Source organism: Dendropsophus ebraccatus, chromosome 4, assembly GCF_027789765.1.
Source record: "Dendropsophus ebraccatus isolate aDenEbr1 chromosome 4, aDenEbr1.pat, whole genome shotgun sequence".
In the NCBI taxonomy this organism is placed as follows: domain Eukaryota; kingdom Metazoa; phylum Chordata; class Amphibia; order Anura; family Hylidae; genus Dendropsophus; species Dendropsophus ebraccatus.
In genome coordinates, this window is record NC_091457.1 from 91,223,147 (window position 1) to 91,235,751 (window position 12,605).

At 43.1% G+C, this 12,605-nt stretch overlaps 1 protein-coding gene across 3 annotated transcripts in view; it reads left to right on the plus strand.

The window, feature by feature from the left end:
* PHKB (phosphorylase kinase regulatory subunit beta) overlaps nt 1-12,605 on the plus strand; it is a 143,486-nt gene that overhangs the window by 84,900 nt on the left and 45,981 nt on the right. For all 3 annotated transcript variants that reach the window (XM_069966248.1, XM_069966247.1, XM_069966246.1), the window contains 4 exons: nt 1,635-1,730; nt 2,819-3,016; nt 7,207-7,264; nt 9,973-10,050. In XM_069966248.1, the coding sequence (XP_069822349.1) occupies nt 1,635-1,730; nt 2,819-3,016; nt 7,207-7,264; nt 9,973-10,050 (430 nt within the window). The remainder of the gene's footprint in view (nt 1-1,634; nt 1,731-2,818; nt 3,017-7,206; nt 7,265-9,972; nt 10,051-12,605) is intronic.

The window sequence follows — 12,605 nt, forward strand, 5'->3', positions numbered from 1 at the left end:
CAAGATGCACTTTGTCTCCTGTAATGTCTAACTGACTCTGTAAAACTGTTAGATGGCTTACATCTTAGAACTTTTGTAATACTTCTCTAATTTTTTGTGCAATTTCTTCTGTTGTTCTTTGGTTTGTGTTGCACTGTAGGATTTATTTGGCAGGACTTTTGTTGGGGTTGTCTGGCTTACATCTTGTTCAGCCAATCAGAGCTAAGCAACCTGAGTCATCTGACAAAAGGGAGGCTGGCTTAAAGGGAACCTGTCACCCCCCGTTCCGGGGTGACAGGCTCCCGACCCCCCCGTTAGAGCCCCCTATACTTACCTAATCCCACCGGGTCCCGCTTCTGGAGGTGGTCGGGTGATGAAGATGTCAGCCGCTGCAGCCTGGCGCACACGCTGAGAGATGAGTCCAACGCTCATAGAGAATGACGGAGCGCTGGACTCTCCTGTCATTCTCTATGGGTGTTGGACTCATCTCTCAGCGCGCGCGCCGGGCTGCAGCGGCTGAGATCTTCATCACCCGACCACCTTTAGAAGCGGGACTCGGCGGGATTAGGTGAGTATAGGGGGCTCTAACGGGGGGGTCGGGAGCCTGTCACCCCGGCACGGGGGGTGACAGGTTCCCTTTAACAGGGCTTACTTAGACCCGCCTCCCTCTTGATGATGTCATTGTCACAAAATGGCTGCCACAGAGCAGCCTGCAGTCAACAGTCATTAGGTAAGAATGAGTTTACTTCACTTCCTGGTGGGGGCTTGAGGGGGGGAAAGATAGGAAAGGGAGGCAGATATAAATTTGTAATATGTTTCAATTACTGAGAAAAAGCTTTTCGCTGGAGTACCCCTTGAATGACGCAACCCCTAGCGCCTCATGCCGGATCCACTGCTTTAGTTGTGCACTGCATGTGCTAGATGCTCAGATTGGACAGCTGGATTATCTTTTCATGTTTATGCAGTAGCTCTGCTATGTATGTCCTAATTCTAAGTGAGGCTTGACTACTTCTTCCAGGACCTAGAGCTGGATACTGTAGAGCTTCAGATGCAGGTCTGTTGCACAGGAGAGGCATGAGATTGCCCTCTGTGCAGCAGTATCTTACAGGCAATGTGTAAACTCCATGCCACTGCAGGGAGGAACACATGGTTGCTTGGGAATTGCATCACAACATCTACTAGATGCAACCTGGAATAATACACAGGGCTAAGAAGTGCAGCTGTCCTCTAGTACATTGCTTCTAGAGGAGAATATGTCTGACATATGCTACCACACAAATTACCATATGTCCTGCACTTTTGTACATGGGCATTGTCAGTGTCTTGATTTGTGTTGATCACATCTGCATCCTTATGACATTTGTTTCATTCAGTTACAGTCTGATCTGTGTTTTGTGCATAAACTGATACAAAGAACATCTCATCTTGTATCCGCTCTGCACCCTCCTCAGTCTGCATCTGTCTGACCTTTACATTTGGCGGGAACCTCTGCCCATAACCTTCACATTAACATATTTAATTTATTTTGTCAGCATAAATGGATCTTACATTTTGTATTGATCACAGTGACAACTGGAGGTGACGACAGACTGACATCTGCTAATCGACTCCTGTACAAGCCACATGTTTGTTTGACTGTTTTCTTATGTCTACAGGGGTGCTCCTGGTCCGTCATCTTTGTGGATCTGGATGCACATAACCGAAACAGACAGACACTGTGCTCCCTGCTGCCCAGAGAGTCACGCTCCCATGTAAGTACATAAGTCTGAGGTTAATTTTAGAAGAAGACAGGGAAATTAAGATCATTATGTACTTCATTATGTAAATCTGTCCTCCTGGTTAAAGAGGATTTCCAGTAAATAAAACGTAATCATCATATCTGTGTTGCATTTTCCAGATCTCTGATTGCTGTCAGTGACTGGGAACATACTTGTTAACATACATTGACTAAATACCCTTCCTGACCAAATATTTCTCATAGTTGAATGGTTTGTTAAATTGATAGGCAGATGTTTGTAGCTTGCAAATGATTGTCAAGACTGAATGCAATTTTATCAATCTCAGGATTGTGAGAAGTTTCTAGACCTACTGCTTAAAGAGTCACTGTGGTATTTTTTTTTTTTGCAGAAATCAATAGTCCAGGCGATTTTAAGAAACTTTGTAATTGGGTTTATTAGCCAAATCTGCCATTATCTGCATGTAAAAAGCCTTTTCCCAGGTCCCCCCCTCCTTCCTCTTTTTCATCCACTCCAAAAAATCTGAAAATTGTGACTTGTTGCAGGAGACGTACCCTGTCTGCTCTAGGGAGAGGGGAGGGGGGAGGAGGAAGGAGGGAGTTAGCGGCAGCAGAAAGCAGATAACAGAGGATTACAGGCACGGAGCTGGGTGACAGCTGTAATCTGAGCTCAGACAGGTCACTGGTGACTGTCACAGCAGATATCCCGTGAGGGATTTGTAGATTAACTCTTTGTTGTCCTGTTTTGGTCTTTTCTTTAGCTCTCTCCATAGGAGAACAATGAAGACAGGGGGGAGAGCTTCAAACTGCTTTTTGATGATAAAAATGCATTTTTCAGATAATAAACCCAATTACAAAGTTTCTTAAAATCGCATGGACTATTGATTTCTGCAAAAAAAAAATTCACGACAGTGACACTTTAAGATCCAACAGCTGAAGCTACAGGTGTCTACACATTTCTCATGTGATATTCAATGCAAGTGATATGTGGTATTACATGGTGCTCATTCAAATCAGTGTATTACAAAGTGATAATAATTGCAGGAGATATTGTGGTATGATTTATATACATTTTCTGAAATATATTCTTCCTTTTCCTCTCAGAACACAGACGCGGCTCTCCTCACCTGCATCAGTTATCCGGCATTTGCAGTGGACGACGATGCCTTGTTTCATCAGGCTATGGATAAGATTGTGCGAAAACTGAAAGGAAAGTATGGATTTAAGCGTTTTCTTAGAGACGGTTATCGTACGGCCCTTGAAGATGAAAACCGGCGTTACTACAAGCCTGCTGAGATCAAGGTATCACAAGTATACTACTAATTGTATATTTGTGTAGTTTGTGTGTCTGTGTTTATTTGTATAGTATACAAGTATACTAGTGCAACCATGGAGCAAGAATGACTTCAGCCATGGAGGGATCATTGACCTTTATGGTGTGTAGACATCTGGCCCTTAGTGCACACATGGTTGTCCATTTTATGATTACCTAACATAGGAGACTTGATCATTAATGCCCTTGCTCTATGAAGCAAACACCTGATGAACAATAATATCAATCATGAGAGTACTTCTTGCTTGGTGCTTGTAGTAAATTAAATAATAGGGAACAATTTACAGTCCCCCCCCCCCCCCCCCCCCCCCCGGAAACAGTTATATCCTTACTTGCTGTCAGACATGTAACTTAACTGAGTACTAAGTCCGTGTTCTCGCATTGCATTTTGACTGCATCAGGGGCTGAATTAAGAAAACACATTTTTTGATTGCCTAAAATGTAAACTGACAACATTGAATCGGTTATTTACGTAAATCTGTGTTTATTATGTTTTCAGAGAAAATACAGAAACAAAGAAAACAGGGAGGCAAATCCCTGAACAAGATCACACAATAACAAAGCTATAGGTGCATCAAACAGGGGTCCTATCAGAACCACACAGTACAAATTGAAAGTCAATAACGTGCAATAAGAGCAGCAGACAAACAAGACATTAGGAGTATATCAGCCTGTGATGCCCTAAGAGTGTGAGGCTTCGAAGCCTCTAATAATCAACAAAGAGAAGAGCACAAGTAGGAGTATAGGAAGTAACCTAGAAAGAGCATCAGGCAATAGAATCAGAAGGGGGGGGGAGGAGAGAGGAAAGGAAAGGAATCCACTCTGGGGCCCAGTTGCTGGATCAAGCTCCCTCAAGCCAACCACTGTACAAACCTGGGGTCAGTTTTGTAAGAGGTCCACGCCAGCCATATCTGGTCAACCCTACTCCCCTGCAGGTGTTCCTCCACCGTCAGGGATTCCATTCTATATAGGGAGTCCATCTCCTTAGTCCATTCAGCAATGGAGGGAGGGAGAGGAGACTTCCAATGTCTGTGAATAACTGTACGGGCGGCTGTAAGGGAGTGGCGCAGCAAGCCCTTTTTGAGGGCGGAGGGAGACCCCGGGAGCAAGGACAATGAGGCCATTTCCGACGTGGGTGAGACAGAGATCCCAGTGACTTGGGCATAGATATCAAAGATTGCCTGCCAAAACTGTTTCAACACCGGGCAACTCCACCATACATGAAGCATCGTGCCCACGTCCGCCTGACAGCGCCAGCAGAGATCCGAAACAGCAGGGTAACATTGGGGAAGGAGCTGCGGGTATCTATACCATCTGGTTAAGATTTTTTTTTTAAAATTCTTGCGCATGACAGGCCATGGGTAGCTTGTGTGTCAGAGTAAAAAATATGTTGCTTGTCTTAGGCAAAGAAGGAGCTGCCAAGTTCCCTCTCCCAGGCCAGCATGAACGCAATGTCAGGGTCAGCATCTTCTGTTAGGAGTATGCGATAAAGCCGGGAAATGACCTTAGTTGGGGGAGAGGACTCCAGCAAGATTACCTCTAGGTCAGTAGGAGAATTCGACAGTATACCATTCGGGAATTTGCGTTTAAGAAAAGCGTTCAGTTATGCATGTTCAAACCAGGAAAGCGCTCTCTCCGGGCAGGCCGCCTGTAGGGTGGCTAACTGTGGCAGAGTAATGTTTGCTCCTAGAATTTGGCCCATCCTGACACCCCCAGTCGACGACCACCCCAGAAAACACTCCGTCCTACACGCCGGCGGGAATGCTGGATCATCAACTAGGGGGGCTCATGATTCCAGCGCGGTGTGAGAGGCTATACAGTGGCAGCCATCTGTCCCAGAGCCGGAGAAAGCATTTAGTCAGGAGCAGGAAGGTCTCCAGGGGAGGCCGGTCGATGGGAAAGACCCACGGGAGTGATTTTAGGGAGATTGGAGACAAATGACCCTCCACTTTCACCCATTGTTTGCTGCTGTCACCGTGTAGCCAGTCCACTACCCTCGTGAGGACCGCAGCTTTGTGATATAATGAGAAGTCCGGGAGTCCAGCTCCACCAGACAATTTGGGGCGTGTCAGCGTTTTGTATTTCAATCTCTGCCTAAGAGGACCCCACACAAATCTCCTCAGCAGAGTCTGCAGTTGTTTAAAATAGTTGGGGGGGATGAGTATGGGTAGCGCCTGAAAAACATAAAGAAAACGCGGGAGTATATCCATTTTCACTGCGTTTATGCGGCCAAACCATGACAGCTGCTGTCTATTGTAGTTGGCAAGATGAGATTTAGTGTGGGTTAGCAGGGGCAAAAAGTTGAGGGAAAACAATTGTGTAAGGTCCGTGGGAATCCCTACACCCAGGTATTTGATCGTGGGGGTTTGCCAGCGAAACGAGATCGAGTCTCGCAGATGGTGGACCAGGTTAAGAGGGAGGGAGATGTTTAGGATTTCAGTTTTAGAGTAATTTACTTTGAAGTTGTTTACCTAGCCATAGGCCTCAAATATTTTCTGGATGGCCGGGAGGGATGCGGTCGGGTTGGACACATAAATCAGTAGGTCATCGGCGTATAACGCAAGTCTATAATTGGAGCGGGAGAGTTTAATGCCTGTGAAGTTGGGGGACGCGCGCAGGGCCACTGCTAGACGCTCCATCAATAATACGTACAACATTGGTGACAGTGGGCATCCCTGTCGCGTCCCATTGGCTATAGGGAACGAGGACAAAAGGATTCTGTTAACCTTAACTCTCACGGTTGGATTATGAAAGAGTGCAGCTATCCTTCCCAACATCCCTCCCCCCAGACCAACCTGTCGGAGAGTAGAGTGAAGAATCAGTTATTAAAATAGTGTAAAAAGGATTGTTAGTAACTGCTTTAGAGAATGCACATAATCAATATTGCAGCCTGTTTTTATTTTAGAAAATTTAAAGAAAGCATGGATTTTTCTCTGCAAAACAGTTTAATACAGTTCAGGTGAAATATGAGAACACTGCTTTACGGTTTATTTACAATTCCCGTAATTTCAGGTCCTTCAGACTGGGAAGCCCTGAAATGCAGTGTTTCCTCGCCTGGCATGATATATCAATGTCATGCCACGAGCAGGAAAACTCTGTAAATTATAGTGCCATGGAGATTCAAAGAGTAAGAATTTTTGAGTGCATTGCACACCAGGACTGTGAGTATATAATTAGCACATTTTCTTTATATTATCAAATTTATTATAATGCAAACCTAATAAAAGGTGCAGTACAAATGATTACTAAACTGCCCTGTGTAAGAGCATCCTCACTATGATCTGAACTCCTATGATTCATTGCTCTCAGTTCATGGAAAGGCAACACGGCAACATTTTCAATGTAGACTGAGATGTAGCTAGAAAAGATTACACATAACTAAAAGGCAGTACAAGATCCATAAAGGGCAAGGTTTTTACACAGATACTTAAAGGGGAACCATCAGCAAGTTAGACAAATCTAACTTGCTAGTAGCTCCCTTTAACTGCCAGGACGCTGAGGAGGAAGGTATGTGTCTTATTTTCCTCCTTGGCATCGGTCCCACGCTGTTAGTCTGGCTAAACTTCACTTTGGAGCACTGCTGCATTATCTGGGCCGCTCCCTCCATTGATTATCATTAGAAGGGGCAGACAGAATGATGCAACAGTGCTCCTAATGGTGCTCTGGAGCAGAGTTTACCCCGACTAACAATGCGGCACCGCCGCTGAGGAAGAAGATAATACATATACTTCCTCCTCAGCGTCCCTGGCACTATATAGTGTTATCTACAGGTTAGATTAGTCTAACCTGCTGATAGTGCCCCTTTAACATTTTATTTAGATTTGCAAAACTTAGAACCCCTACAACATGACAAACTTGAATGAGTCTATTTTTTACAGTGCCTTGCTTGTGACTCCACCATCACTTTGTTTTTTACTATTCTGCTGGAAAGTATATCAGGTAAAGGGAAACAGATCATCATTGTGCCATTTATTTTAACAGCACAGATAAAGTGCACAGAGCAGTGCCATTTTCAATATATAACATTATCTTAATACTATAATCACTATGGTCTATTCACTAGCACATTGGGCATAGTCCGCCTACTCTGTGCTCTATTTGCTGCACATCTCACAAAGCAGTTCTTTGCTCATTCTTACTGATTATTCTTTATCTCCAGCTGTTTGATGGCATTGAATGCGAATTTCCAGTGTTTTTGGTCTACATGATCATTGATGGTAAGTCTTTATAGATTTAGTTGTTTATTACTATCTTCTTTTTACGTGTAAGGTTGAGAATACCAGGAGCTCTATTTTCAGAAGCCTGATGATGCATTGTAATTAACTATAGATAATGATTTGAGTTGTGTATTTACATAAGAGTTTCTTTGTCCAGTCGCTATTTGCCCCATTGCAGAAGAAAAAAATGTAATTTTTACAAATTAAACATCACAAATCCTCCGTGTAAATATTGGAAAAAATAAAGGGATCTCTTCCTGGATGATCAGCTTCCACTGAGGCATTCTGAAATTTTTAAGCTGCCTACTATTTACATTATACCTAATGACCGTGACATTGACAGTGGGTCTTTTTTTTAAATTATTATTACCTATCTTATCTGCACATTATTCCGCCTGTGAGTCCCATAATGCTGATACCTGTAGCAGTAAATACTTATTATGTTTGGGTTTAACCAAGCTAAGGATGTAGGTGGACGGAGTCATTGTCATCAAAAAGAAACTTTTTTTTTTTCAAGCTAAAGTGGACAGAGGGCTCTGGAGAAAATTGTATGAATAATTCTGAAGAGCTGAAATGTTTGGATCTGATCTTTTGTTACTACAAATGGTTCAGTTGCTGGTGAATACCTATGACCATAGCTGTTTTTTTTTAGTTTTTCTCAAACTGTGTCTTAATAATATCCCCCTATCCTACGTTTGTCACCCTACACCATACACTAACTGCTGTACCTGAGCATAGTGTGCCAGATAAATACATTATTCTGCACATCTGAATAGTCATTTGCTGATGGTAATAAGCTTGTTTGCATGTCCTTATTTAGTTATGGCAGAAAATGATTGATAAGAAGTCGATAATATCCCACTCCATCTGTTTCCAGCAAAGCTTGACTGAAGTCAATGTGTAAACAGTGCCACTTTGGCATATAATAAAAAGTTATCCAGGGTTGTAATATACATTGTGTATCATTTGTACAGTGATAAATAGGCACACAATCCTTGGCAGATTGGCACACACTCCTCTGGTTTCTCTTGATGATAGAATTCAGAGCCTTGAGGTTTGCTTGTTCCACGGTATAGCTCAGAGGCAGAAACACACATCAGCTTGTCTCACAGTGTAGCACAGAGGCAGGGTAAGGGTGGTATTACACAAAGCGATTATCGTTCGAAAAATCGTTAAATCGTTTGGGTTTGAACGATAATCGTTTCATGTAATAGGCAACGATTAAACGACCAACGAGAAATCGTTGATCGTTTAATAGGATCCGGACCTATTTTTATCGTTTGATCGTTCGCACATTGTTCGGTGGAATAAGAATTCGCAGCTGAAATGTACGCAATATCGTCGACTAAACAACCGCAAGAACGATCATAAATAACGATCATCGTTCCGTGTAATTGGGCGAACGATTTCGGGTCGTTTGCCTTAGCGGTTGTTTAAGATCGTTAATCGTTAGTCGTCAAAAAATTGCTTGTTGTAATAGTACCCTAACTAATTGCATGTCTCACCAGTACTGCAATTCCCAACAGTAGGTTTCAGAGCTGTAATTTCAGATTTAAAAGTTACACTGCACCACACCTGGCTGGGATCCCACTTTGGTCCTTGTATAAAGCCATGGGGTCCCCCCCCCCCCATTAAAAAAAAATAGGCTAAGCTTTTCCTCACTTCTTTTTTCCTACATTCAAATTAGGACTAGGCTAAGGGCCCTATTCCACGGGACGATTATCGTAGTAACTCTTCCTCTCCCTACAGAGGCAGGCCCTCAACTGCTAGAATAATTTCCTCCTTCTGGCCCGACACATAATTTATCAGTTTTAGTTGCATAAAGAATATTGCATTAAAGGGGTAGTAAACAATTATTCACTAAATAACACACATTACAAAGTTATACAACTTTGTGCCAATGTCATCTTCGGACGGACGGACGAACCGCTCCGACCGTCCCTAGTGCCGGGCGCCCTCTGCCGCGTCATCAGCTGCTCAGCCGCAATTGTATAACTTTGTAATGTGTGTTATTTAGTGAATAATTGTTTAGCGCCGCACTACCCCTTTAAACCGTGCAAACAATATAAAACATTTTAAATTTGGAAAGCGCATATGAAAATATATGCAACCCAAGCATAAGCCCCACAGGGATCTCTGTGGGAAACTGCAGCAGTAATATGGCGGTAGTTGTCCCTCCACCTGTGTGTCCATAACATGAATAAGACAGATTGTATAACCATTGTTATCCATTAAAAAACATCATACTCCTTTAATTTGACAGAAGAGGTGGGGCTGTTTAGAACGATGCATATTAATTTTGGCCATCTTTATTAGTTATTAGTCATTATTAGTGATTTTCGCGACATCTCCCACCAGGTTTGTTTGAGAAATCATTAACTAAACATAAATTAATGAAAATGTGTAACATTACCATATGCTCGGCATATGCTTTCCACACATTGGGTCACACATGTTTTCCACACAGGTGTTCTCTATGAGATTTACATTGAATCCCTGTTTGCTTGGCTTTCCAAACAGAGCAGAGCATAAACGAAGGGACATAAGGGTTTACAGAGTGCCTCTTCTTTCTTATTTAACTGATCGGTGGTGGTCTCAGTACCCAGACTTCCAATATTCAAAACTTGCCTCGGTGGCATGTCAAAAGTTTTTAAAACTGTAGGTATTAGAATTTTCCTCATGTAAAGAAGTGTCTTTTCCTATATCAGGAGTCTTCAGAGGAAACACAGAACAAGTAAAGGAGTTTGAAGCCCTCCTGGATCCCCTATTGTTCCTTGCGTTTGATGGTAAGCAATTTCAGTTCTGTGTTTTTTGTTTTTTTTATAGCCATACTAGGAGAGGTCAAATAAAGTAAAAATCAAAAAGACAAAAGCCTTTTCTTGAACATCAATAATGACGATGATTTTTCGGAAAACAAATGTTGGGTCCATCAACCCCCCATTCTCCCCCCAACTCCCTCCTCTGGCACAACACTAAGGCCTCATTTACACCTTCAGCGAATTCTCAGGTCTGTATATGTCCGCAATCCGCAAAAAAATCATGCACTGTGCGTCTGAAATCTGTAAAGATGGGAAGTTGATAGTTTAAATTAAGGTGATCCGTATGTTGTTGCATCTGTAACATCTATAATGTCCGCAAAAATGCAGATTCCATAGATTCCTATTGGCTAATTGTTACATATTTACGGTCTGCACTAGGACGTATTCTATTTTTTTGCTTAACGGATTGTGGATCGGTATTACTACTGATAGTGTGAATATCCCAATAGAGAATGGTCCCTGAATTTGTCCGTAATTGTGGATCCACAGTTATGGACACATTTGTGGAATGTGTGAATAAGGCCTTAATATGTTGAGAGTTCCCAATAAATAAAGACCGCATTATGAGGAACCATTTTTTGAGCTTATCAAGCCAATGCCACCAATTTGCTCAGCTACTTGCAGAAATACAATTTCTATATATGCCAGTGTTCAGTCCATTTACAAAGTGCCTAAACCCCCTTATCAGAGCTTTGACTCCTGAATTCTATTAGGGACCAACGACCGAAACCAGGGGAGTTATTTATCAAACTAGTGTGAAGTAGATTGTAGCAGCTTTTTCCTAATGTCCTATATCATCCTGGGGAGTGAATAAGGCAAAGATATAAAGCAGATTCTTTCCTTTCTGTGTGCAGTGGATGCAGCTAGTCTCCAGCCACCATGTCTTGAAGAACTCACTACTTACTAATATTCACCATACACAAAAGAAAACTTCTAACAATGCCAGATACCTGTGATATAGTGGTCAGCCATAGGCCCAGATTTATCAGCTCTTTGTCACTGTCCACACTCCTGAATCTTTGTGACCCCACAGGAACTACGCGCTCAGCCAGTCAGTGACTGCAGCTGTGTCCCGCCTCACTCACTGATTGGCTAAGTGGGCATTTCTGAGTGGGGCAGTGACATCACAGGACCAGGAGCCCAGCGGGGGACCATTAACAGTGATCCTGCTTTTTACAGGGGCACGATTACAAGTAAATAGAATTTCTTTACTATGATCCCACCACCCCTTGTCCCCCCCCCCTGTATATTTCACTGTTGTCCAGAATACCCCTTTAAGTTATGCCTCTCTCAAACAGACAGGCAATCTGCTGCAGCCATAGTGCGCACACTCACGCACACACCCACAGCCTACTGCAGCTATAGCACACACACATGCAGCCTGCTCCATCCATAGCATGCTTGCACACACACACAGCCTGCTACAGCAATAGCTCACACACACACACACACACACACAGCCTACTACAGCCATAGCTCACACACACAGCCTGCTGCTACCGTGGCACTCACACACGCAGCCTGCTGCAGCCCTAGCACACACGCAGCCTGCAGGGGTCAGCTGCAACTAAATTAAAAGAAAGAAAATAAAATTAACTCACCTGGGGCCCGTTCCCAGCCTCCTGTCCCGTTCCCGGCGCAGGCAGTGTGATGTACACTGACTGCACCGGGGATCCCCAAACCTCTCCCGAGCAGCCGAGTGCCGCTCGGCTGCCAGGAGAGCTTCGGAAGAATGACGGAGGCTTCAGGTACTTCCAATACTTCAGGTACTTCTGATACTTCGGGTACTTCAATCATCGGCCGTAGTTGACCGTTACACCCAATAATCATTTTGTGTAATAGAAAACAATGTTGGCTGATCATTGTATTTCAACAGGCTGAAAAGGGAATGATCAGCCTGTTAACAATCTGCTGCTGTCTTCTATGGGCTGTGCCGGGCTTAAGTAAAGTTTGACTGACTTTGCACTTGGTTTGCTTACTGGTTTCTTTCCAATTTTTTTATTTATTTATTTAGTTTTTTATTTACATTCAAAGCTGCTTTTAGAATTTCAGGAACAGACAGCAGTTTAGCTTCATCCTTTTCAGACAGAAAATGGTGTCATCTGTGCTGCAGCAATGCACAGCGCTTCTGGGAACAGAAAAGTACACAGAGGTGAATGTAGGAGACAAGATGGGGGGATTTATCAAGCTCTGTTAAAGCAAGATTCTTTTTGTTGCCCATATAAACCAATGACTGCTCCACTTTCATTTCTCGTGTTGCACTAGTTGCTATAGGCCATAGACAATCTTGCTATTAGACAGCTTGATTATACTCTCCCGAAATATTTATAGCGTTTTTATAGAGATTTTTAACTACAGAATTGTAAGTTATTGTTCAGAAATGGAGTTTACCTTTAAAAAAAAAAATAAAGGAAGGAAGGGGTGCTGTGATGGGGAGATCTGCCATATACAAGCAGTGATTGTATAGCTTACTACATAATTGCTACGTTTGCTTTCCCTGTCACGATGGTCCGCTCTTGCTG